The sequence below is a fragment of the Hemitrygon akajei genome, chromosome 3, assembly GCF_048418815.1.
Source record: "Hemitrygon akajei chromosome 3, sHemAka1.3, whole genome shotgun sequence".
Lineage (NCBI taxonomy): Eukaryota > Metazoa > Chordata > Chondrichthyes > Myliobatiformes > Dasyatidae > Hemitrygon > Hemitrygon akajei.
This window is the reverse complement of record NC_133126.1, coordinates 157375629-157403628: the sequence shown is the minus strand read 5'-3', so window position 1 is coordinate 157403628 and position 28000 is coordinate 157375629. Positions and strand designations below refer to the sequence as shown.

Genomic DNA, 28000 nt, shown 5'->3' with positions numbered 1-28000 from the left:
TGTGTATTTAAAACTGAAGCTAACCTGGGAAGAATTTCAGTACAAATTGACAACTGTTATACTGTATTTTTAAGAAGTTTAATTAGGGCCTCTTCATCCTCTTTGGAATCTGGCAGAAAAGCAGCCACAGCAATATGTCCACTCCACAGAATGTTATCAACCTTCTCATGGGGCTTTGCAGTATATTTATTTCAGGCATCCAGACAGTAATTATTCACACTAGATATTAAAGGCATTAGAAGACAAAGTACCTTTTTCATCTATGTTATGCCTCATGCTTACAATTACAGTATTTTGGTCCACTGATTCTCTTCAGTGAATTTGTCATTTGCACTAAGCAGTGAACTCTCCTCGACAGAAGTTGGCTGGCTCCTGCGACCTGCTATGAACTGTGGTTTCTCCTTACACAGATAGCTAACTCAGGTTAGAAGATGTAATCTCTATACCCCCCGTGTAAAATGGACAAACAGTAATCAATTAAAAACACTGAGTGTTATGTGCTTGCTTTGTATTCAATGAATGAAAGGTATGTCCAGTTTGAGAGGTTACTCTTCATTATTGACAGATTTAGGACACAAAGCTAATATCTGATACTCTTTAATCAGTCTATCTTGACAGCTCATTCCAAGGGCTAGATAATGGAATCACCGCTGACTCTATCTGCTGCTTTTTTCCAAGTCAAGCCACAATGTTGTCATCTAGAAATATTGGGCCAAATTACCCAAAGAGGATAGGCTTCCTTGCAAGCATTTCATGGCAAAGCACCTTCATTCTGTAGAACAGTAACTTGCAGTGCTTCATAAATTGCACCAAGATTCCTTTTGTGACTATGAAGCTGTTTATCTAAAAGATCATTTCTGTTAAATGATCATGTAACTCCTACAAAGCAGAACTGCAGTGCAGGTATACGTTATCACAATATACCTGGTACATCAACAAGCCTTCTTCTGTGAAATTGAACATACATCTTTAATCAGGCGAGTAGATTTAGGATGGAGATGAGGAGGAACTGCTTTTCCCAGAGAGTTGTGAATCTGTGGAATTCTCTGCCCAATGAAGCAGTGGAGGCTACCTCAGTAAATATATTTAAGACAAGTTTGGATAGGTTTTTGCATAGTAGGGGAAGGTTGGTGGAGATGAGTCCATGGCCAGATCAGCCACAATCTTATTGAATGGTGGAGCAGGCTCAGCAGATCAGATGGCCTACTCCTGCTCCTATTTCTTATGCTCTTTCTGTTTCAAGCTAGCCAAAATTAAAAGTTATTGTATAACAACCTCTGTGCAGTTTACCTATGCTTAAATGCATAAATGATTACACCAGGCCCTTCTGTACTTACATATTTTCAAATCTGGAAAAATTCAGACATAGCTTCAGACTTAGGGAGTGATATCCAATTTTTGTCTTTGCATAAGGAATAATAAATCTCTCACCAATGTTCCTGGACGTAACCTGTCTACCCTATAGTTTGATAAGAACATACAGCTGCTTTAATGAATAGCATATGTTTTTGGAATATGCCCAGAAGCAAAGCATTTTGAATACTGCAGTGTAATAAAAAATATCTCAACAGCTCCCATGGTCTTTTAATACAAATAAAGGTAATAAAATGATTTAATGAACATATACGCAGTACATTGAAAATAAATTACCTTGGGCAATGCATCTTGTTGTAATGAGTTTGGCTCTACATTTATAAGTTGAATTAACAAAAAACAGAGGGACTGTAGACATTATCAATTCTTTTAAATCAGCAGGAAATTAATTCATTGGCAAAACTTAAATGAAACAAAAAACAGTAATGAATACTCCAACTTTTGACATAAACCATGGGCTTATGTGGCTTCGTTTTGAAGCCTGTTTTTACCAGTGCCATGGAGCTAAATATGCAGAGCTGGTACAGGGTCATCTCATTGATTTAGGACCCAAATCCCCAATTTATAATCTTAATAACCAAGCCTGTTCCTTAAGTGCTAATTGCCAAATTCTCTGCAAAAATAGTAAATTAGCAGTTCCTTTAATTATCTCACTTTTATGAAAGAAATTAATAATATATTTCATGTAGGATTCTTTACATTTTGACATAATTTTAAAATTGACTTACTCACAATACTTAAAGTATGTTACATTCAAATTATACAAAGATTCCCTTTCTTTGGCCAGACAGATCATAGATGCCTACTAGTAAATATTTAGTTCAGTGGTGTACAAATTAAGTTATTTGGACCTAAAGATGATCATGAATATTTGCCAGATTTCTTTAAAATGTTGTCTTTTTTACACCATGGTATTGATATTTGCAGGGAATTAGGTCCTTTTTTTTAACATTTTGCTGCTCTATCTCAGACAAAAATGCTTCAAAAATCTGGATAGAGGCAGTCTGATGCTCTTGTTTTCCATTAATCATCTTGTACAACTTGTCCTGACTGAGAAAAATAAAGTGAAAAATCCTTAAATTTACGTAAATGCAAAAGTAATCCCAAGTAGAATGCTTAAAATCCTGATTCAACCTATCACACTTGGTGGAAAACTGACCAACTTTACACTACCCTGATTTCCATTTCATTCATTTCAATGGCAGTATATGAGGGGCTGACAATTCCATCCTGTCCCTTTCTTGCCGTGTAGTTTCGGGTCAGAATTAATTCCTACCGTGAATGTGCCTGATTTCTGAAACACAGAAATCTAATCAGTGAATTTGTGCTTTAAGATCTGGTGCAGGAGGAGTTCAGTTTTACAAGATCAGGTAGAGAGAAGCTAAACTTCACATCTCCAAGCTCTATGCCTCTGTTAAAGTGCACTAAGATTAAAGAATGAGAAATGTAAAGGGAAGACACAAGAAAGGATCATGTAACGCTCCATTTAGTTAACATTCTATTCCATTCCTGGATTGCATCCCAGTTTTAATTAGCTTTATTTGAAAAGGATTATGGAATGTTTCTGCTGTTTTTATATCAGTATGTGTTTTTAAGTGCAGTATGAAGGAGTACTTTATCCCACTGATTCACCAGTTCTGCCTACTCTATTCAGCAGGAATTCTTTGACCAATTCCTTTCATTTAACTTATTATTCAGTAAATGAGCACCAGGCTTTGCAGATATTTAACCTGATCACTGATACTCCTGCACATATACACTCTTACCAGTACAAGGTTTAGTCAAACTGCTGTGTTTTTCCTCTATTGGAATAGTAAGTTGTAAGCAACAGCATAACTACTTCGTACTAATATAAGGATACATTGCAAAGTGCCTCACAAATTTAGTGGTGGAAAGCAATTAGCTGGCAAAATACTTGCACTGATATATGTTAATAGCAGTAACTGCAAAATAAAAGATTTAGTGCCATTACTAAGTTCCTCCAGAACATGATAAGCCTCCAGCAGGTGAACAGCAGACCATAAGACATAGCAGCAAAATTAGGCAATTTGGCCCATCAAGTTTGCTTCACTATTTAATCATGACTGTTTTATTTTTCCTCTCAACCCCATTCTCCTGCATTCTCCCCATAACCTTTTTAAGCCCTTACTAATAAAGTATCTATCAAGTTCTGCTTTAAATATACCAAATGACTTGACCTCCACAGCTATCTGTGGCAATTAATTTGAGAATTTCACCACACCCTGGCTAAAGAAATTCCTTTATCACCTCTGTTCTAAAGGGACATCCTTCTCTTCTGAGGCTGTATCCTCTGGTCCTACACTCTCCCACTATTCAAAACATCCTCTGCCCGAACACTCTAAGTCTTTCAATATTCGGTAGGTTTCAATGAGCTCTCCCTGCATTTTTCCAAACTCTACTAAGTATAGACCCAGAGCAATCAAACACTCCTTATATATTAAGTCTTCCATTGCCAGAATCATTCTCGTAAACATCCTCTGCACCTTCTCCAATGCTAGCACATCCTTTCTTAGATATAGTATCACACAATACTACAAATGTGAAGAACTCCAATGCATTTTAAAACCTCAGCATTACATCCTTGCTATTATATCCTAGTCCTCTTGAACTGAATGCAAACATCGCACTTGCCTTCCTTACTACTGATGCAACATTTAACCTTTAGGGAGTCCTGCACAAGAACTCCCAAATTACACCGCAATTCCAATTACTGAAAGTGTTCATCATTTAGAAAATTGTCTATGCCTTTATCCTGTCCACCAAAGTTTATGAGCAATGCACTTCCCAACATTGTATTCCATCTGCCACTTCTTTGCAATTCCTCTAATCTAAATCCTTCTGCAGACTCCCTGCTTCCTCAATACTATCTGCGCTTCCACCTTACTTTATATCATCAGTTGGGAGACTGTAGGTCTGACACGGTGGTCAGCAGCACAGGAGCGCCGCAGGGAACCGTACTCTCTCCGGTCCTGTTCAACCTGTACACATCAGACTTCCAATATAACTCGGAGTCCTGCCATCGAAGTTCGCTGATGACACGGCCATAGTGGGGTGTGTCAGGAATGGACAGGAGGAGGAGTATAGGAAACTGATACAGGACTTTGTGATATGGTGCAACTCAAACTACCTGCGTCTCAATATCACCAAGACCAAGGAGATGGTGGTGGACTTTAGGAGATCTAGGCCTCATATGGAGCCAGTGATCATTAATGGAGAATGTGTGGAGCAGGTTAAGACCTACAAGTATCTGGGAGTACAGTTAGACGAGAAGCTAGACTGGACTGCCAACACAGATGCCTTGTGCAGGAAGGCACAGAGTCGACTGTACTTCCTTAGAAGGTTGGCGTCATTCAATGTCTGTAGTGAGAAGCTGAAGATGTTCTATAGGTCAGTTGTGGAGAGCGCCCTCTTCTTTGTGGTGGCGTGTTGGGGAGGAAGCATTAAGAAGAGGGACGCCTCACGTCTTAATAAGCTGGTAAGGAAGGTGGGCTCTGTCGTGGGCAAAGTACTGGAGAGTTTAACATCGGTAGCTGAGCAAAGGGCGCTGAGTAGGCTACGGTCAATTATGGAAAACTCTGAACATCCTCTACATAGCACCATCCAGAGACAGAGAAGCAGTTTCAGCGACAGGTTACTATCGATGCAATGCTCCTCAGACAGGATGAAGAGGTCAATACTCCCCAATGCCATTAGGCTTTACAATTCAACCGCCAGGACTTAAGAACTTTTTAAAAGCTATTATTAATGCTTTTTGAGATAGTGATTTAGATGCATATCATATTTTTTTACTGAGTTAAGTATTGTATGTAATTAGTTTTGCTACAACAAGTGTATGGGACATTGGAAAAAAAAGTTGAATTTCCCCATGGGGATGAATAAAGTATCTATCTATCATCTGCAAACGTGGCCACAAAGCCAACAATTCTGTCACATTGATCTCCTATGTGGTGCCATGTGGATGACTTAGTAATGACATTAAAGTACCTAAAACATTTCTGCAATAGTTATAACACTTTGTTTTGTAAATGAACGTTGCAGCCTCCTCTGGGAACCTCAAAGAAAAGCAGAATATAAATTATTTTATTTCCTTGACCCATCCCCCATCGTGAAAATTTGTTGTTGCTGACCTTCTGTGTTGAAATTAACTGTTTAATGCCAGATCTTCAGAGCTTCAAGACAGGCAAAATCATCTTTAAGGGCCAACAAAGTTTTCACAAAATCATCTGTTTGTGCAAGAAATAGAATAGAATATACACTTAATTCATACAATCAATTTTAACAAATGGGGTTATGAGTTTTTCTCTTCTGATCTGGTTTTGGAGCAGGACTTGGATCGTATTACACTGGTTTTATAGATTTATTATAAATGTATTGGGAACTACTTTCAAGACCAAGGATGCTTGAAAAAAATGTTCAGTCTGAAATATGGCCAGTGACATTACAGGTGTCCTTGGTAGCTGCCTAAATACACACGCCAATGTGACAAATTTCATCTTTCAAAATGCAAGGATGATTCCTCATTCTGGTCCATGACTGGTTCATCTTCATCGTCATTATGTACCATGTCGTAAGACTAAGTGATCACAGTTATTCTTAGCAAATTTGTTTTACAGAAATGGTTTGGCATTTTCTTCTTCTAGATAGTATCTTTACAAGATGGGTGATCCCAGTCATCATCAATACCTGTTGTCAGTGCTCACATAACCAGGACTTGAGATATGCACCAGCTGCTCATCTGACCATTCACCACCTTCTTCCATGGCGTCACATGACCTTGATCAGTGGGGCCTAAGCAGGTGCCACACTTTGCACAAGGGTGACCTGCAGGCTAGTGGAGAGAAGGAGCACCTTACACCCCCTTCGATAGAGACGTATCTCCACCCCGCCACCCAAAGGTTAAATGTCAGAAAAAAAGATCAAAGCTAGATTACATCTGAGTTCCCTCACATAAGTAAAAACTGCTGAAAATTAAATGAACTGGAACATAGAAAATAGAACAGTACAGACCATTCAGTGTACAGATTTGCTGATGTTTTAATGTCAATCTTGCACTTTATGATCATTGCTGGCATGTTCTAGATATTTTGTCATCATTACTAAGTCATCCAACTTGTAATTGACAATGACACCACATAGGATACCAATGTGAATCCTCTTGCTTCAACAGGAATCTTTTCATATATGATCAGCAACAGATGCTGCTGGAAAAGTTGCGTGCCAGTCTTTGTGATCAAGGCACCTATTTCACCAACTATTTTCTTCCCTAATAATACAACCATTCATAAGATGATATTTGACTTTGGCAGAAATTCTTGATTATTCTGAAGAAGCTTTAAATACGGTATTTCATTCTGGCTAAGAGCTCCCATTCAGTAACCTGTAATTTAGATTAGGCACTGTAAATTTATTACTGAAACATAAAAACTGTTCATAACATGACAAACGATTTCATATGCTGGAACAATGAACATAATCATTTACATGTTTTGGAGTTTAGAAGAATGAGGAGTAATCTCAATAAAAGATAAACCTCTTAAAGGGATTGAAAAGGTAGATGCAGGAAATATATTTCACTGGTTTGGGTGTGTAGAAACAGGGGTCACAGTCTTGGAATAATTGGTCAGCCAGTTGGGACTGAGAAGAGTCACAGAGTCACAAATCGCTACAGCACAGAAACAGGCCCTTTGGCCCATCTAATATGTGCAGAACCATTTGCCTAGTCCCACTGACCCCTGCCTGGACTATAACCCTGCATACCCCACCCATTCATGTACCTATCCAAATTTCTCTTAAATGTTGAAATTGACCCTACATCCACTACTTGGTCTGGCAGCTTGTTCCGCTTCATGTTTTCCATAACCTTTCACCCTTAACCCATGAACTCCAGTTGTAGTCTCACCCCACAGAGAATGGTGCAAAAATAAAAGGCATCCAGTGAGCTGTGAGTGTGAGTGAAAACACCTTGTTAATGAGAGCGCGCAGAGAAGAATGGCCAGACCGGTTCTAGCTGACAGAAAGGATACAGGAACTCAAATCATCACGTATTCCAACAGCGGTGTGCAAAAGAGCACATTGAATCTTGAAGTGGATGGGCTACACCAGCAGAAGATCATGAACAGACACTATGTGGCCACTTTATTAGGTACAGGAGATAACTAAGAAAGTAGCCACTCTATGTGGTTTCTACAATCTTTCGGAGTGAATATTCCATTTTAGTGGTAAGTCTATTCTAGCATATTTCCATATCTGAGCAATTAGTGAGTCTGTGCCTTGAGAAACTACACAACAGCAAGTCACTCAAAGGGCCCTGAATCAAACAAAAGTTAATTTCTTATTCAACCAGAGCTCTTAACTATTTCTTCTTTGGAAGGAACTCAGTCTGAGTATTGATTAAAATGTTACATGGACAGTGTTATTAATCACTTCCTGGCAAGAATGCAGCTATCTATGATCAATACTGCTGCATTATTATTTGTGGTGATTTATGTTACTCACTTCTGTACCAGGATTTTAAAATATCCTCTTAACAGCCTGGAAAATTTAATTTTGATTGAACAGAATCACCATTGTCTGGCCGAACAAAAAGATGATTAATCTCACCAGATGAAAAATCGGAGCATGACATTAATACATGATTCTGAATGTAGATGGTTGAAGGACAAACATTAAACTAAGACATTGCACACATTTAGACCCTAATCTAATGGCTGAGCTCTCTATGTACACTTGTAGAGTTGGTGTACGTATTAGTATCATTGAGTGTGCAAATGTGACAGTGCATGTCAAGAAAACAGTACTTCAGTAAGAACATGAGGATCCTTAATCACCCTCATTTTGGTAGATTGTAAATTCAGATTGGTAGATTGGTAAATTTGGTAGATTGAGATTCTAGAGAACTAAGGTAATAGGAGTGGACACTTAAGACGTTTATTTCAGATGTTCTGTAAAAGATCATATGCCACAACTGAATAAGAAGGGTTCTCCCAATGCTGTTGTCAATTTTAGCTTCCAACTACTAGACCTAATAACTGAGACAGCATTTCAAACAGTATTAACTGTAAATCACAATTAGTATACGGTGCATTTACTGTATAAATTACAGCCATCAAAATTTTAAAACACACACACACACACACCAGAATCAGAATCAACTTTATTTGTTAACATTGTTAATTTCAAAAGGTAACCTGCTACATTCATTCAATAGGGTGATTTTTTTTCCACGTTGAATTTGATCGGCTACCTTTCTGTTATGACTATCGAAGCTAGCCTCCTTTGTGCTCTAGCTTAAAAATCATTTTTTAGTTTTGTGTTTTTGTTCATGCCTAGCATTGAGAGTACTCCTTCCTCAATAGCACCTTCCGATCTGTGATAGTGCTTCTGAAATGATAAGGGATACTTACCAAGTGCAACAATGCCATCTCTTTGTGGGAAAATCCAGTCTAATCCATTTCAGTATGCAGTGTGTGCTCCCCACCCCAACATACGTTCTCCTGGAGCAGCTAACTGGTCGTCAAAGTGGGGTCCCAGCTCATGGGGACCTGCAAGGCTGTCCTACCAGCTTCACTCCCAGAAATGCTTTCTCAGACTGTTAAGTTATGCACCAAAGCTTAACTAAGGTCAGAAGATTTTGAGTGCCTGTGAATAGTTTTGACAATCTACGCCTTCATTTAATTAAAAGGGTTGGGGATGTTTTACTTTCACCCAGTAGATGTCGAAAGACTGGATGCACTCCCTGAAAAGATGCTTGAGGCAGAAAACCACAACACATTTACAAAGCACTTAATTGAAGACTTCAGTGCCAGAATGTACAGAGCTGCAGACTGAGTTGGGAATTCCTGTTAACCTAAATAACTCCCTTGAGCCAGCATGGATATATTGAGATGAATATTGGTCAGCCATGATCACAGTGAATGGCAGTGCTGGCTAGAAGGGCCGAATGGCCTACTCCTGCACCTACTGTCTATTGTCTATAATAACCTCTTTTTGTTCTGTACAGTTCTATGCATGATCATCTATTAATACCACTCTTTCACAAATTGACATACATATTTACCCGTATGATTAATGATTCTTTTCACTTAAGCAGTGATTGGAAAATACATTTCCCACCTTTAGGAAATCTTTTTCAGCCACCTACATCCTCAGTTCTTCTTGATTAGTTTCTCTACTGCTCCACCACAGGAGATTGGTTCTTCGTCCCAGTCCTGCAGGGCATCTCTTCCAGAATCATTTCTACTTATTACCACACCCTCTGCTTTAAAAGGCTCCAAACAACCTAACCTTCAACTCTGCTGTCAATAACCGCCTCAATTTCTGCTCAGGGTCCATCTCTCTTCTCCATGAGAATCTCTCTTACATGAACGGTGCTTTAGAAAACTGCTTTACAAATGTAAAATGTTGGGTCAAATTTTGAACACTGACATGCTAAATATTAAAGCTGCACAGAATCAGTTGCTACATTTTTCCCAATTAAAAGAAAGAATGAGGAAAGAATGTCAAAACTTCCTCAATTAATAGACGGAAATCTCTTTATTCCTTTCATTCTTCACTTTCTCATTCAAGTCCCTTGCTGTGTTACCGTTGCGCCGTTTGTTAGCTTTAGTTTGTTTCCTAATTTGTCAGGAACAATTCTTCTGTTATCCGTTACAATGCTGACACCTGCACGAATTCCCTGGTAACAGATGACTGCAATTAGTCACAAGTTACTGTTGATGTGGAAAGGATTCTTCTGCCTGAAGTAGTTTGCGTGAGAAACAGCCATCTGCGCCACGTCTTCACCACAGGCTGCAATAGTTATTGAATATGTGCGTTGTCCAAAGTTCAAGGACTTTCAGCTGAATGTTACCTTCGTAGTATGAAATCCCGCCAAGGATACAAAACCAACAGGCTCCTGAAGATTTTAGAAAAGCTAGTTCCCATGCATAAATGACTTGAGCTTTACAAATTATTTACAGCTGATGATGGGGGCTCAGCATGACTCTTGCTGGACCACATCACACAGGCTGTTGCCAAAGACATGAGGCTCAATGGTCGGGTCTAGCACATGTACAGTATGTAATTCAAACACATTTTGAAAACCACTGAAGCCTTGCACAAATGGTCTTGTTCTTGTATCAAATGGTAGATAAAATCATATTTTATATCCTTTAAAGGGTAGAGCATCAACTTAAAGGAACTGTAACTTTATAAAGGATAGGCCACAATGGGGAAAAATATCCTTTTCACTTCTGATGTCCGGACTTCAACTTGAAAAATGAACTTGCTTGCTCTCCCTACAGATGTGCCATGACCCCTCAGCTTTTCTAGCATTTTCAATTTTTTGTTTTAGACTTCCAGCACCTGCTGTGTTAAAAAAAATTGCGATCTTTAAAAGATGGCCAGGGAAGAAGACGATAGGCAATACCAGAAAAAAGGTTAAAATTATGCAGCAGAGTGACAATGTAATAATAAACCAACCTGATGTCAACTGGGAATAAAGACATGCTGCTGCAAAAGTTAGGCAACATGGAGGGCTATTTACAAGGCGATCTGAATGATGGACATCTGGATGTATGGAGAGAGCTGGATGCACAGAAGATTGGAGACATAAGTGACTGAGTCAGTTTCCTGGTGGGCAGTGTATGTGGCCAGCTGGATTTGTTTAAAAATAGTTTAATAACTGAAGTGTGACTTTCTACCATTCCATATTAAAATCTTATAAATAATAAATATATTTTTTTAGTTTAAAATCATTATGTTCCATCATCTACCTATATTCCATGCTTATGCTTCAGAATTTAATCTATTTTTATTGTAAAATGAAAAAAAAACTTCCAATTAAAATCAACGCTCTTCCTGTTGTTTGTTGTTAAGATTTCTTCAATCTGATTGGCTGCTCAATGGCTTTAATATTCGTAGAGTATGTTATACTTCCCCTGCGGATGGTGCAGATTCAAATTCATGTCATAATTGGGGAAAAGCAGAGTCACGGAGTCTGTTAAATCTTTGTGGACAGCTTTCTTCAAGGTCAACGGGCCCTGTGCTGCTGACTGCAAAACCTGAGTCATTATATTTTTATTGCTTGGCACTGACAAACTTTGACAGAATCATACAGCTACATTATTGCACCTCATGCATATCAATACCACAGCAAGACACACTTTTCAAGTCACAAATTAGAATGAGGACATTTTCTGCTGTTATTTTACTCCAGTAATGCTATTCTGCAGAAACCACAAAATGGAAAGAGCTGGAAAAAATGGGTTCAAAGTCTTCCAGCAGAATGCAGCAAAATCCAAGCAGCAGGCATCCGTACATTTTTTTGGCTGAAAGGGAAAAGGGCAAAGAAATGAGAAACAAAACTAAAATTAAACCAAAATGCAGTTATACGTCCAGGGAGAAGTGACTACAGCTCAACATATCCCCTTCTGGATGAGTATTGAAGATCGCAATGTGATTATGTAACTTGAAAGGAAATAGGCTGAGTTTAAGTCCTTGGTACCCACTGGCACTGTCACACTGTGCTACATGTTCATACAGCATATCAGACATAAGTCTGATCCATTCCCTCTGTTCAACCAGACCCTGTAAGTACTCTGGTCCTGCTAAGAGATCCAATATGGTTGGTGGTACTTTGGTGTTACTAGTCAATCAGGTTACAGCTGTTGTTTATTTTTACATTCCTTACATCTCCCACTTCATTCATTGTACCCTGTGATTAGGCTGCTTCTAAAGAGATATCCCGCTCATAGTAGTTAGCAAAGATTTCATTTATTTCTGAAAAAAAAATCATAGAGTACATTTCATTCATGTTGACCATGTTGCTTTTGTGTATTTAACCAATTTCCCTCTAAACCAAGATTCCCAACCTGGGGTTCACAGGCCTCTTGCTTAATGGAATTTATCTATGGCATAAAAAAGGTTGGCACCTCCTTCTCTAACCATTCCTATCAATGACTTTTAAACATTGTAATTGTACTCACTTCTGGCACTTGTTCCACATTCCCATCATGCTCTGAGTGAAAAAATGTTCTTCAAGTCCCCTTTAAGTTTTTCCCAGGTTAAGGGAGTCTAATATGGGAAAGCACAGATTTCCCTTGAATCTGGGACCTCCAGTTTTACACTCCCTTACCTTGGGAAAAAGACCGCTGTCATGGACCTTATCTATGTCCCTCATGATTTCCTATACCTCAGTGCGGTTAATCTTCAGTCTCCTATGCTCCAGGGGTAAAAAAAAAACACAGCTAATGCAGTCTCTCCTTATAACTCAAGGCCTCCAGTCTCAGCAACACCCCAATGAATCTTTTCTGCACCCCTTCTAGCTTAATGGCATCCTTCTGCTATCTGACAACCAGAACTGTAGACAATACTCCAGCTATGGTTTCACCAACGTCTTATATGGTTGCAACATGACATCCTGATTCTTACAGTCAATGGCCTGACCAATGATAATATCACCAGTTTCAGAGAACTATCTAATTCTACCTCAGGCTTTCCTCTTCTACAACACTCTCCAGGGCCCTGACTGTAAGATCTATCCTGATTTAACTTATCAAAATGCAACACTTCACATAGGACCAAATTAAAATGCTTCTGCCATTCCTTGGCCTATTTTCTCAATTGATATAGATCACGTTGTAATCTTAGATAACCTTTTTCACTGTCCCCTATACCACTCATTTCAGTGCCATCTACCGACTTATTCGCCCTGCCCACTGCATTCTCATCCAAATCATTAACTCTGAAGACATTAACAGTGGAACCAGCACTGATCCTTATGGTATACTACTGGTCACAAGCACTCAATCTGAAAAACAACCAGACACACAATCCACAATAGGTATGCCCCGTTTTGTCAGCGTGGTAGTAAAAAAGAAATGAAAGTACAGTTTATAAATTTGTGCTTTGCATTTGTAATGGGAAGGCGGCTAAAATAATTTCATTCAACTTTCACAGCCATGATACTGACTATAAAAGAACATAAAAATCATTTTAATTCCATCATAAGCCTCAGTATCTGAGATCACAGCTTTTTTAACCAGACTGCATTCTCCCACACTGACCAGTCCCCCAAAGGAGTTAATTTCTACTTGGGAGGAAGGGGGCAAAGCTCAACTCTGCCCTAATGCTTGTGGGAGCTGTGATGACATAAAGTCCAAAAATAGCCAGTGGGCCTCAGCCCAGTCCCTGCAACTCCTAAAAAAGCAAAAGCATTTACTTGTTTCTCGTCTTCATATATATGAGATTTGCCAACTTTCAGTTTCTCTGATCTGAGTAGGTGTGGATGTGAGGGTTTGCAGGCACTGAGTACCCCTCTAAACCAGCACCACTTGGCAGTACTAAACCAAATGAGCTCAGATGCTTTCCCTGCTAAATACGCACAGGAGTCCCATACTCGGGACTGACATTAGTGCCTGCATTCAGGCTCCAATTGGGAACCAGTGTTTCCCTACCCAGTTGATCATCCGTATTTTGCATGGTGACACTTAGAAGGCATAAGGATAGAAAATTAGAGTGGAATTTTATGATGCAGGCTGCCTTCAAAGTCCGATGAAAGAAAAGATGAAACAAACTGAAATCCTTCTACTTCTGATCTGCAGCATTTGACCAGGAGGTAAAAAATGATGATTCCCAAGAGTCACCTAAAAGACATGTCCCTTTTTAAAAACCAGTTTAACCTGCATGCACGTAACAAGCAATGCAGTATTTTTCTCTATCCAATGTTCCACCTTGTCCTACCCTGAATAACAATTTTCCAGCGGTGAAGGACTTCAAGCTGTTAACTTTCTGACACTCCATCTCTCTATTCTCAGAATTAACTGTCTTCTTTTTGCCTTCATAGAATTAACACCAGCTGTAATTTTGTCATAATTAGAAAGTTGTGATAATTAGTAAAAGCTTCCCTACTTTTACTGGGAAAGAATTGAGTCCATTAGCCACTGCATTAGTAAGAGAACCAAGCTTCTAATTCTTTCCCCACACACCCTGACTCTGCCGCTCACTAAACCCAGTGAAAAGAAAATCAACGTAGTTTCTAAACCACTCTCCATGACACACCAACCCCACAATGATGCGACCAGAAAAGCCTGTGTCAGTAAAACCCCTTCACCCACACGGTTAGAAAATTAATACACTTTCAGTGCACATCCCTGCACCTAGAAGTTAGCTATTGCTTCTAACATCCCCTGCTGCAACCTTTCAAGCCATGTCCTATTGCAATTAACTTCCTTCTTCCTTTCACACATCCCCTTCTGTTTCTAATCTCTATTACCACCCACTTATAAAGGATGGCCATCGTACAGTGCCATCAACATCACTACCCAAACTTGGTTCCTTTCTTTCACCCTTCTCTTGTTTGACTGTCTCCCTACCCGTCCATTTCGCTTCCTATGTCTGGGTCAAGTAATTTCACTACCTTTTGATGCTGCATGGCCCCAGTTCCATCTACACCAGAGTTACATCTCAGCATATTTCCTGACTCAATAATTATCTTACTGTAGCTTTTTCCCTCCAATGCCCCCAACTTTAGAGTGCAGGCAGCAGTAATTAATTTTTTGCAGTTAATACACAATTCATCAGACCCTGTGAGTGAGCAAAGTTATGTTCAGTCAAACAAGGACTCATTCAATATTTTATAAATGAGAATTTAGAGAAACTATCTATCAAGGCAAAAGGGGTATAAATTTGCTTTGCTATAGAGCATTCTTTTTATAAATAGGGTAGTGGGAGGTCCGATGCACCAACAGGACAGTAAAATCAATATTCAGCTACAGTATCCATCTGGGACATGGTTTCTGCTGCAATTAAGCATATTTCACCTCTGGGAGACGATGATATATGACTAAAGCCAGATGTTGATGCCAAAAGGATTTACAGTGACCGCCTAACAAAATATAAAGTGATTTTATCCAACAGCTATATTTATCATAGAGTATTGCTTCAAGATAAAAAGGTCAAATTTACATAAAAAGAAAATTATTGTCTTAAATAGAATAGCAGGGCAGTAACTGGGGCAACATTACACACAGGAAATCATTCACAGGGCAAGCTTACTGGTGCACATGGAGTGACTCTTTTAATGATATCTCTGGCCTTGTACATAATAGAGAATAATAAAGACCATGAATATTAATAAATATCAATGAAAGCTCTGGTTTTGTACTCAGAAGAAAATAAGAAAACTTGGTTCTTGAAAATGAGTAATTTTCAAACTCAGAAGTTCAACCATAGAGTAATCATCAACACAAGTTTGAACTGTTTGTTAGTCTTGAATTTAGCAACTGGGGGAAAAAAAACACCAGTAGACATTACAACTGATTTGCAACATCTGGCAAAGACAGAGTTAAGAAATTAAGGCATCGAGGGCAAAGGCTGAGGACAAACTGGCGTCCAGCTCACTACTCCAGGAGGCTTTACTCACTTAAGCGCTGAACTGACTCTGCAGATGTGGCCTGCAGCCATCGGTGCTCGCTTTAGCGCTGAACCTGGCTCCTTGGCTGTAGACTTACTTACTTCGTGTTGTGTAGATTTTTTTAATTGTTTGCAGGACGTGTTCTTTCTTTTACTCCTATCGGATGTCCGACTGTCTTTGTGGTATGGGATATTTCATGGATTCTATTGTGTTTCTTTGTTTGGTGAGTGCCTACAAGAACATTAATCTCAAGGCTGTATATCGTATACACACTTTGAACTTTTGAACTTTGAACATAGTTGATGCTTCTACACACTATAAAAGTGTTGAACTTTTGACCAACGATATAAACATCATCAAACAAAGCTTCTGTTTTATGCTTTCACAATACCCATTTTAAAAGGCATTTCAATGAAGTAAATACAGTTGAGCGTTTGTAATGTAGTTTGTATTGTGCGACAGAAATCTGAACCAAGAAAGCATGTGATTCATATTTGGACAACTCATCTGCATGAACAGATGCCTTGGTTGACATGTATACATTTAAATGAGGATATTAAATTAATTGGGGTCTTTTGTGTGGCAAAAGGAATAAAAGTTTACATACGCTGTTAGACAGACAAACAGGAATACATTGTATAACGCCATATGAATAGCTGGTGTGACAGGTAGGGCTTGTGAAAGATTTCCTGTTATTTTCCTTCATTTTGCTATTAAGTTTTTCTTTCAAAGCAACATAAAGGAACTGAAGAATAAATGTGCAGATTGACATCTGCAGTGAACAAATCCATTTTTTTTTACACAATGCAGCAAATTACTTTCATTAAATTTTTTCCCCTTGCAACATACCAAAGACAGTGTATCTCTGCCTACTATTCCCCATCAAAGACACACAAGTTCTAATTGCTTTTGTTTGTTCGTGAAATGCTTCCTGTCCTGGTTCTACGGTTATGGTCTTGTTTAATGCTGTTGTGTGGCGCTGCTGGGTCCATTGCCCTCACCGCCCAGGCTGTTAGGTGCTCTGCGATGGATGGTGACAGCAAATGGTACGCTATGATGCTTGTCTGGCAGATCATTGGAATGAAAACTATTTATCTATGAAGTCATTGGGATATTCTTTGAATTCCCAGCATAGTGTCAATTGGGTATGTTCTGACCTAAATCAGGATGGTGAAAAGCCAACCTAATGTACTTTAGCACAACCATTCTGTGTCACAATCTATGTAGCTGCTAACAAGACAAGGACTTTAAAATGCATGACTAGCCAATACCTCTTGTAACTGTCTGCATTTGCAGAAGCCCTCCAGCGCAGTATGATTGTTTTACTTATTCCATTATTTAACGAGCTGAGCTTGCAAAAATGGTCTACGATAATAACTGTTTGGCAAATCATATTCACCAAGACAAACTGCTTCCATCATAAATTGGATTTTATGCAAATCTTTAAAGCACCAAAGAAAAATTCTTTAAAAATTTACTAAAATAAACGCTTGAATATTAATTGCACTATTCAGATGTGCCAGAATTACACTTGTAAATGTTTGTTGCAGAAAAGAAGCTTCTTTTTGTACTGCTAAAAGATCCTGCATATGCAAAGGTTTTATGCAAAATGACTTAGTTATACACTGTAAGAATATATGACATAATGCCTGTCCAGTGACTGCTGAAAGTCATTAATTTTTTTCAGCAGATTACCAAAGAAATTATATATTCCTCATTAGAAAAAGTTAAAACATTAACATTTTTAGAAGGACAACAGATTTTGAGGGTCAAACTTTCTCACAAACTTATTTGGGAAGTAACTTTGTCAAAAATGCATGACAATAATTATCTCAAAGCACAGATAGTGCTTCTCCTATCTGTGGGGTGAAGTTAGAGATGACCAAATAGGAATAACTATTAGAAAATATCAACCGTTAAACTAGTTGATCCTGGAACTTTTATTTGTGTTCTGATTCAAAGTGCTTCATGAAGAGATTTCATGATGGAATGGCTGAAAATTCACTGACAAAATAGGTGAGCAGGCAACCCAAATCTATTCTTAAAAACTCAGCCAATGCAATGGATGTGAAAACAAATCTAGTTATAAATATCATGAGTTTAACAGATATATGAACTATCTGAGTTTTTTATGATTCAGTTAAAATAGAACGATCATGTGAAATGTAAAATCCTAAAATGAAATTATGGGCTCAGTTGGAAAGCCCTACAACATAAATTGAAACAGATTATTTAACCAAGTGTGACTAAACATTGTGGCCAAATGTTGAAAGATTGTAGCCAGTTTAAAACCAAAAATGCTTTAGGACTTTTACTTGGTTATCTTTGAGAATCACAGAACATGCAAAACATTTTGTTTTACACCCACTTTTGCTTAGTTCCACTCCTCAGCAGCCTGAACAGCTGAGGTGAAGTTCAAGAGAGAGCGACTCCACACAACTGTGGAAGCAATGGCCTTGATGGGTTCTCAAGCTTTTATAATTCATATTATGAAAACGGACAGGGAAAAAAAATTCCAACCAAAAACAATAACATGTCTTCATTTCCTAGTAATATATCACTTTGTGTGGAGTGAGGTGTTCTGAATACAAAACTTGGCATAACCTTTTGTAGGTTATAGAGACCGCATGCATACACACTGAACTAGGCTCATTAATCACTTGCAGAGTTCTATCCAATGTAGGGCAGTCTTAATTCCCAATATAATCTTGGTATAAAGACAGTTTATACTTTTCCCAATACGGTCTAAATCTATATCTGACAGAATGCCCTCCATCAGTATATCATTAGCAGCCTCTTTTGAAACTATTTGTGGTCAAAATATAACCAGATTTGATAAAGGCAACATAAAGAAGCCCTGCGTGGGAAAACATTGCCATTAATATATTTTATTAGACCAGCAAGATTTTGACTTCATGATGCTCTTGAATTTTTGCATATTGTTGGTGCATTTGCTTCATTTATTTTCATGGACTGAAATAATTAGGAGACCACAACCCGTGTCTCATCCCTCTGCTTACTAATAACATTGAGGATATACAATATGCACAGGTAATAACGTATTCGATGCATTTGATCATTCTCCTACAAACTCATCAAATTCCTACACTTAGCCCTGATTAAATTGCTTTATTTAATCAAAGTGCAAAATGTAACTTGTTCCAAAAAATTAATCTAAGTAAGAAAAAAAGAATGGTTAAAATCAGAAACGCCAGACATACTCAATAGTGCTCCTACCTTGACAAGCAGTCTCCATTTTAGCAGGTTCATATCCAGCAGAACAGGTACAAGCACCGACAGGTACCATCCATTCCCCATCCCCATTACAGTAAAGCTTCAAGGGGACAGAGACTTCATTTGCATTACTGACGCAGGTTCCAGGAGCAATGACTAGCGATGTAGGTTCTGCTCCGGTAACTGTTTCTGGAAAAACTGCGAATTTTTGTATCACAGATGAGCATTTCTTGTAGAAAACGCGTAGAGAAATGATTGACATGCATGATCCCAGATCCTGAAAGGCCAGGTAGAATCCACTCTTGGACAAGGGACCAAAACTTTTGATCTTTGTGTTAACTCTGCCAGATTCCAGTTTGGAAAAACTCTCATCAGGGGCAATGGTGTCCACTTTCACATAAGGGTTCTCCATCCAGGGTGGAGTCGTCGCTGTTGCTGAATCTGTGTCAGACTCATAGTAAAATAAATTAAAAGTCTCCTTACAAGAACCTGGGATATTTGGTATACTGTTGCAGTCCCGCACAGTGAATTTCATCTCCACATATACCCTCTGAACGTCCTTATGCCCTATGTAAGTAGTTCGAAGCCAGTTATTCTGGTTTGCTTCCATCACATTACAGACCTGGTATGTACGAATGGGATTCATTCCATCGTCATATCCACTTACTTCTTCCCACTGAATAAAGCAAACAGAACATTTGTTCCAACAGTTAAAGGAAGTTACTGACATTTTGTTAATAGTGCTAATAAAATTATCCATACATTGACAATTAAATGGTTCTCCATGGATTAACATTTCCATCAATTGGCGTTGCACTAGATTTATGCTGTCAAAGTTTATATTCATGTAAAGAAAGTGTTTTGTAGATGCTTTTGACATCTGCTCCACTTCCAAAACCATTTAACTGCCTACAATCTTTGTTTCACTCACATTTTAAGGATATTCTCTTTTAATAACATATTAACAAACATCTACATGACATTTTGTTTACTTTTTTAAATCAGCTTCGGAACTGTTCTACATAAAACAACCTTTCATAAGCTAACTTGTCATTGTATACAGGGAAATCATTATTCCAAATGTATATAAACTTTAAGGGCAAACTCCCAGAACAAAGGTTGACATTGGTGTTCACTGCTTTGCACGAACAAAAATCAACAACGAAGATTTTGTTCCGAAAATATGCCTATCGGCATAGAGCTGCTAGATTTACTAGGTCGTTATTAACTGCTAAAGGTCACAGGTCCAATGCATGTCTGATCTCATCAACGTAGTGCCCAAGGTTGCTGTTCTACTTGAAGTATCCTGAACTCTCTTAGGAGCCGAGTGAAGAAGCTCTGGAAATGTGCTGTTACTATTAATGGAAAGTCAAATTAATGTCACCTGTGGCCTTTATTTTGGTGCAATTAAATTAATAAACATATTGATCATTATTTTATAGCCTGTGAAATAATTTTATTTAAATGAACAACAAAAAAATGGAGTCCTCACTGTGTAGTTAGAAATGTCACTGGAAAGAAGATAATTGTATTGGAGTAGAGCCACAAGATCATAATGAGTATGGTCATCTGCTTTGGGTAAGGACTCTGAAAGGGAGATGGTATGGTATGCCATACTATTAAAACAAATAAAACAGAATTCAACAGACTATTTTTCCACCATACAGTCTACTTTATCTTTAAAATTTAATTGGTAGATGGAGAGCATCTTCTTTAGTACTTGGCAACCACAATCCAATGCAAAACTGATTATTATGATATGTGTACTAAAGTTGAAAGGTTTTTGTCACTATTTAGGAACATAAATTACACTAAGATAAATAATATTGTGGAAGATTCTTTCCACATTTATCTCATCCATCCACTCTCCACTTAAGACTTTTATATAAATAGTATCCCTTTAAAACAGTAAATATTTATTGAAGATAAAAATCAAGTCAAACACAGATTTTGCTTCTGGTGCTGAAAGGCCCAAATTTGACCAAGTACATTCAAAATAAAAGGGCTTTATGATGAATAAGGAGTAAAATAAACTTAACACACAGAGGTGAATCCTGTCAACATTTTTTGTAATATTAAATCATGAATACAGATTGATATAATTGCTGTTCAATAGCCAACCATTTTCTTCTATTTAGAAGCTTCAGAGTTCAAACATTATTCTGGCAAAGATAAAATGTCCCATTAAACAACTGGGTCTGAAATACGTAGGGTTTTTTTGGCAATGTAGTATTTTACGTTTAAAATGGACATGGAAAATATTTCAGTGTTTATTATAAACAAATTTAAAAATCATATGAAATTGTGAGTTGCAAAGCTACAGTACTGTGCAAAAGTCTTAGGCACAAATATATAACTAGGGTGCCTAAGACCTTTGCACAGTACTGTAGTAATTTTATGTATTGCACTGTTCTGATGTAGAAAAAAAAAATTTCATGACGCGAATGATGATAGACCTGATTCTGATATGGGTCTCTGTTGTGGACTGAGAGTGGGAAGGGGGCAGGGAGAGGGGAAGAGAGAGGGAAGGGGGCAGGGAGAGGGGAAGAGAGAGGGGAGGGAGCAGGAAGAACCAGAGAGATTCTATAATGATCAATATACTGATTACTTAGAATCAAAATACCTTGCCTGATGCGTAGGGCTGGGTATGTCTGCACCCATGCCACCCCTAGACCTACACTCCTTCTCTGCTGCCCATCCCACACTCTTCCCACTACACTCTACCCTTGCCATTCCCAACATCCTTCTGTTTCCGCCAGACTTACATATTTGCTCCCCGCTCCACAGAAACAAATACAGTATCATGCGAAAGTTTTAGGCACTCTCGCTATATATATGTGCCTATGACTTTTGCACAGCACGGTATGAAACTGCAGATTTAGCAGATTTCTATGCTGAGAATAATAGTTCATACAATATTACTATCATACGATGGAAGTTTACTTCTGCAGGTTAAAAGCCACACTTCAGTTCCTGGTTTAGATATTTATTGATACATGGTACTAGTTTTCTTATTCTTTTCATCTGTTACTCAAGGGTTTTGATATGTCAACGGTTTCAATGAAATAAAATCTGGAGATGTGTACAGTGGGCTTCCATTTTGCCGCTAATTCTTAAGTGCTACGAGTACCCAAGCCCGATTTTTTGCCCAACTGGCAGTTACAGATTAGAGTGTATTGTAAACTGGATTACGGTTGCAAAGAGCAGCAGCTTCTCCCAAATTTGCACAGGAAGCTTGCAGAATCCACTCATATGTAGTCAGAATTTCTCAGGTTCACCTCATCAACATATAAAACGAACAGGAAATCCTTCATCGTGAACCGATTTTGAATCTAAACCTTTTGTCTAATTATTGAAATGATACCCATGGATAATCAAAACATGAATATCATGTTAAATATTTCTTAGCAATTCTGTCAAACATCATTTATTGGATCATTTAAGATGAGCATTACAAGGAGTCAGAAATGGTATAACTTGCACCTTTGCATTAACCTTTCCCAATTCAGAAAGAAATCAAAGTACTTCACATTGAAAACTCTTATTTCCAATCAGTCTAATCACTGATTACACAGATCTTCAGATCCAAATCCAGTTATGTTACTCTCTAACAATCTGTATTCAGTGAGCAAATTTGTCTTATCACCCCCGAGTTCAGTTTGTGATTTTATTTTGAATACTTGAAACAGCTAAAACTACCACATATTTCCCATCTGATGAGTTTATTTAAGGTTTAATGTAATTTTATTTTAGATCAAATCTGTAATTCTTAGGCCTTGGACTCAACACCTCCCTTTGCAACAGGATACCTGATTTCCTGACCAACAAATCACAATCAGGAAGAATAGGCAGCAATGCTTCCACCACGATTAATCTCAAACCTGGTGCTCCACAAGACTCCATCCATCAGCCCTTCGCTCCCAATACACTCATGACAACGAGGCCAGATCTTGCTCTAATTCCATCTACAAGTTGGAAAATGACCACACTGAAGTGGACCATATCTCAAATAGCAATGAGTTGGAGTACAGGAAGGAGATAGAAAGCTTAGTGACATGGTGTCATGACAACAAACTTAGTATCAGCAAAACAAAAGAGCTGGTCATTGGGGTGGTGCAGATAAATGAAGAAGCAATATTCATAAACCATGCAGGAAAACTTGGAAAGTCATATTTAATTTGTCATTTTCTTTTACAACATAGAAAGCCATTCAGCCCATCATGTCTATGTTAGCCCTCAGTGAAATTCTTTTCCTCCAGTTATTTGACTGCAAGCTCTTCTCTCTTCTACCACCTTATTTCTCCTTACAATTTAAAACCTACTGGGATTTGCTTGCTAAAACCTTTTCACATTGACAGTTTAATTGTGTGAGCCTGTGGTACATTGTGTAAATTGTCCTCACCCCTGTTTCTGGATGTGCAGTCCATCCCAGCTCGGCAGTTGCCCATCTTGAATCCATAAGGGTCTCTGTGGATTAAAATAAAGACAAAAGTCACTTTGCGATGCTTAAGAAGAAAAGCAACACAAATGCAAACTAGTGTTCACAAGAGCTCACATATTCACACAGAATCAAAACGGTGAAATGCAGCAAAATGACATTATTGGCTCCTTTGCACCCATTCTTTAGAAATGTAGTGGCTGTGTAGTTTCTGAGATATATTTGGGTATTATTTCCTTTATAATCCCACCATGTTTTTTGTTCACAGACTGTCTAAAAGGTGCACTTACTCCTTTGGAAACAAATGCTTTTGTGTTTCAGCCACAGAATTTTTTGATTTATGCCAAATCAGACCTGGAGGTCTCAGCACATAAATCAGCATTTTAAAAGGCAAAGGTTAAGGAAACCAGAGGCACAAATTGCTTGGGAGGGAGGACAGGGTCAAAAGCATCAAGGGGTTTAAAATGGATCAGGGTAATTCACATTAAACATGCCCTAGAGTGAAGAAGGACTGTTACAAATCAGTGAAACAGGGGACCGTTTCTGTAGCCATATGTGAACAAGAACAGCTGCTCACCAGCCTGACCATTATAAAGGGTTACCACCAGATCAAACTTACCTAGAGCTACACATTCCGCTGTATAACCTTCTCAAACATAACTTGCCGGTATGTGGAATACATGGATTGAATGACGACTAATGAACTTAATGTTAGGAGTAAAGAGCATGTCATGGGATACTGAACAATAGGAAAATCTTGAGTTGCCCTAAAATCACTACCCGTCTCTGGGTCATGTTGTGTGTTCCAGCATGGTTCCATCAAAGTCGACGGCTCCCAGCTCTCCAGGGTAAGGATTGTCTCAGTACAGGTAGCCAGCTGCACTCACAAGATGGCTCTGGTGAAACTTTACCGCTAGACTCGGAAGCTGCCAGAACCCTGTTAGCATAAGTGGGGCCATTAAAATGGCTGTGCACATCTTCAATATTCATAAATATACATATACGGCAACACTGAGTGTTTGTAAAAAGGGCAAGAATTGTTTTGCTGAATACAAAAATCTATATATTAAAATCTACATTAAATAAAAGGTAAGATCACAACTTGAGTTTTGCCTGGGAGATGATTGCTCCGTTTATTTGGAAGGGGATTGCTATACTTGGGCATTGTTTAACCCAGCACAGGCTCTGAGAACTGGGGCAACTGTGGACTGCATTAGGATTCAGCTGACCAACCACAGTCAGCAGGAGCTACATAAATATAACACCACAGAGATCACTGGATATCAGGACTATGCAGTATCAGCAATGGCATCCGGTGCAAGATTTACCCAATATTTCACACAGCCCATTGTTGTTGAATCTGCTGTTACTTACTCTGTAAATTTAACCTGATTTTACAAAGAAATTCCCCATTTCAAAATTTAATGATGGTTAAAAAATTGAAAATCATGATAATGTCAGCTTAGGACCATGGGGCCAGATGGGAACCATCAGAATGAACATACAGCATAGGTAGCAGGTGCATTGTAATTGGAAAAAAATACTTAAGTTATACCTTTGTAAAATGAGACCAGTGGTCAAGAAAGTCTTCCCTTGATTATAAGATATAAAATGATAAGAGCCGGTTTAGATGGTAGACAAGTGGCAAGAACACATAGCTTTCTTAGAAAATCCAAGGCTATCAAAGAATTAACATTCCTATAAATCAGTGAGACTCAACAAGAGCAGCACATTTAACATTAAAAAAAATGAGTAAAGTTAGAAATGTCTCACAGAGACCAACCAGAACTCAGGAATTTTGACACAACATTCTAAAATTCCTAAAAAGGAAATTAGCTTGTTCATTGGAAGAAATACATCCACAGGAAGTCTAGAAGTAATTTATATCTAATTGCATTTTGGAAGGTCATTGACCGAAATGGACAAGTGTGGCAGCCAACCTGCACACAGATCCCGCACACAAATAACTTGTTCAGCTGTACTTGATGGTGTTCATTAAGGGAAAAACATCGGCGGAATACCAAGACATTTTACTGCTACACTTACAAATTTCAACACTGAGTATTTTGCATTCTCCCATGCAGTTGAATGGGCATCACTTTGAATCCTGAACTAAAGATGGAACCTCTAACTGTCGAGTACTGGTCTAAATGCCGTGCTCAAAACTCCAGTTGGTTTGAATCTTCAATTTTCTGACTCAGAGGTAGGAGCTTTAACAACTGAAAATGAAACACTGAAAGATGTGAAGATTGAGCAGGTGACTCCTGGGAGAAAATATAGCAGAGTAATCAGTTCAAGTGTTGTTCTTTTTCTGTATTTACAAATCAGTGACTCAGTGATGTACAGCTCTAATATCCAGGCACAATGTTCCTATCTCCAACTATTAATCAATATTAAATTATGGTAAGTTACACACTATTAAGTATTTTCCAATTTCAACTTTTCTCCATACATACATTCATTGGCCACTTTATTAGGTATACTTGTACATCCGTTTGTTAATGCAAGTATCTATTCAGCCAATCAAGTGGCAGCAACTCAATGCGTAAAATCCTGCAGAAATGATCAAGGAGTTCAGTTCATACTTGGTTGAATAATTGCTTGTTCAGAATTAATTGCATGATACGGGCTTTTATAGGGAGTACACCTGTCATGAAATTGTGCAGCATATATTGTTTGAATATAGTTTCTATAAGGTGAAAAGGAAACAACAAATTACTAAATTGAGATTTTTGGGATAGCCACAGTTTAACATGATATCACTGCCATCGTAATGTATATGTGCGTATTGGACTTTCTGAAAAGCTTTAGACTCTCGGATATTGTTTGAGTTGGGGGGTGGGATTTTAGTGGATATACTTCATGTCTCTTTGCTCCATACTCCAACTAAGTAGGTGACGATATACACATTATGTTGGTCTGCCAACCATCATTAAACTTTACAAGAAAAAGAACAGTTTCAATTGCTGATCAGACGGAACACCTGAATGGGGAAGAAATGTGATCTAAGTGACTTTGACAGTGGAATGATTGCTGGTGCCAGACAGGGTGGTTTGAGTATCTCAGAAACTGCTGATCTCCTGGGATTTTCATGCGCAACAGACTCCAGAGTTTACAGAGAATGGTGTGAGAAACAAAACATCCAGTGAGTGGCAGTTCTGTGGGCGAAAACACCTTGCTAATGAGAGAGGGCTGGTTGAACTGACAGGAAGGTGACAGTAACTCAAATCAACTCACATTACAACAGTGCGGTGCAGAAGAGCATCTTTGAATGCATGACAGGTCAAAACTTGAAGTGGACTGTCTACAGCAGCTGAAGTCCACAACAAGTTCCACTCCTCTGCCTAATAAAGTGGCCAGTGAGTGTATATTTGCCCAATGTATTTCCCTTCACGTTAATGAGGACATTAGGTATAAATACTTCGCAGATAAATTCATTCATACTGCAAAACGAATCATGAAAATAGATCATTTCAATGTACTGTATTCACCACGTAATCAGAGGTTAGGAATGCAGCACACTTCAACAGCCCTCGCCCTAAGAGAAAGCATGCCTTCATTCTAGAATTAAATATTTTCTTCTCTAATTTTGCTTTGCTTTGACAAAAAATACTGAACAGTTTCCTAGGTGTGAAACAGATTAGGGCGACAATTGTGTCTGTATTTTTAAGTGGAATAACAAGGAACAGGAATGGCAGAGTTCAAATATTAACAAATGCCCTGTATAATTAATTATGGATGGTAACCCATGAAAAGCTCTTGCCAAATTTGTTTGTTGCCTAAACAAATCAATTAGTGGCATAATGAGATGTAAATTGACAGCAGCTCCTGGTCAGTGGGATCAAGTGATATGCTAGTGTAAGCAAATTTGAGCAGATAGGACTGGCTGCCTTGTTTGCTCAGCATTGGCTCAAACAATACAGATAACACAAAGCATAGATGTTGAAAGATAAATGATTTTGCTTTGTTCTAGTGAATTTAAAGCAGAAACGGAATTTTCAGGGGAAAAAATAATATTGTCTTTAAAGTGAGACTGCATTTGCATTTTTCAAAGCTGTAAACATCAGGCTGTTTCTGTGGGAGTGCATAATGTGTTGTTCAGTACAAAGCATGATGTTCCTAACAAAGGAAGCTCCTGCAGGCTTTTATTTTGATGTTCTGAAATTTTCTTTTGATTTCATTCCCCCTCATGGAAGTGAATGAGGATGAATCAAACCAATTAGCAGCAGTGCTCTTAAAACATGCAGTGTTAAGCTGTGAGAGATCAAAAGGTCAGCTGTACAATATACTTCTGAATACTTTAAGGAATTATTGAAATAAAATGCAAACAGTTATCATTTCAGACATAGCAGTATTAAATAATTTGCCTCTACTGGCCGCTCTCAAGGCAGTAACCAACACGTTATTGCTACAATATGTTTCCTAATTTAAAATGTATTCCAATGCAGATCCATTCCACCACCTCAGTCTCTCTGCACATCACACCGTCCCGCACATCACATGCAAGACATCAAACAGGTGATCAAATCTAATCCATGCAG

The 28000-nt window shown here is 38.3% G+C and overlaps 1 protein-coding gene across 5 annotated transcripts in view; it reads right to left on the bottom strand.

Annotated features, from left to right (window-relative positions):
• The window catches only part of LOC140725546 (ephrin type-B receptor 3-like), an 88883-nt gene that overhangs the window by 36294 nt on the left and 24589 nt on the right, over positions 1-28000 (bottom strand). For all 5 annotated transcript variants that reach the window (XM_073041147.1, XM_073041149.1, XM_073041148.1 and 2 more), the window contains exons 2-3: positions 23424-23488; positions 19025-19697 (exon numbers count right to left, since the gene is read on the bottom strand). In XM_073041147.1, coding sequence (XP_072897248.1) covers positions 19025-19697; positions 23424-23488 — 738 coding nt within the window. The remainder of the gene's footprint in view (positions 1-19024; positions 19698-23423; positions 23489-28000) is intronic.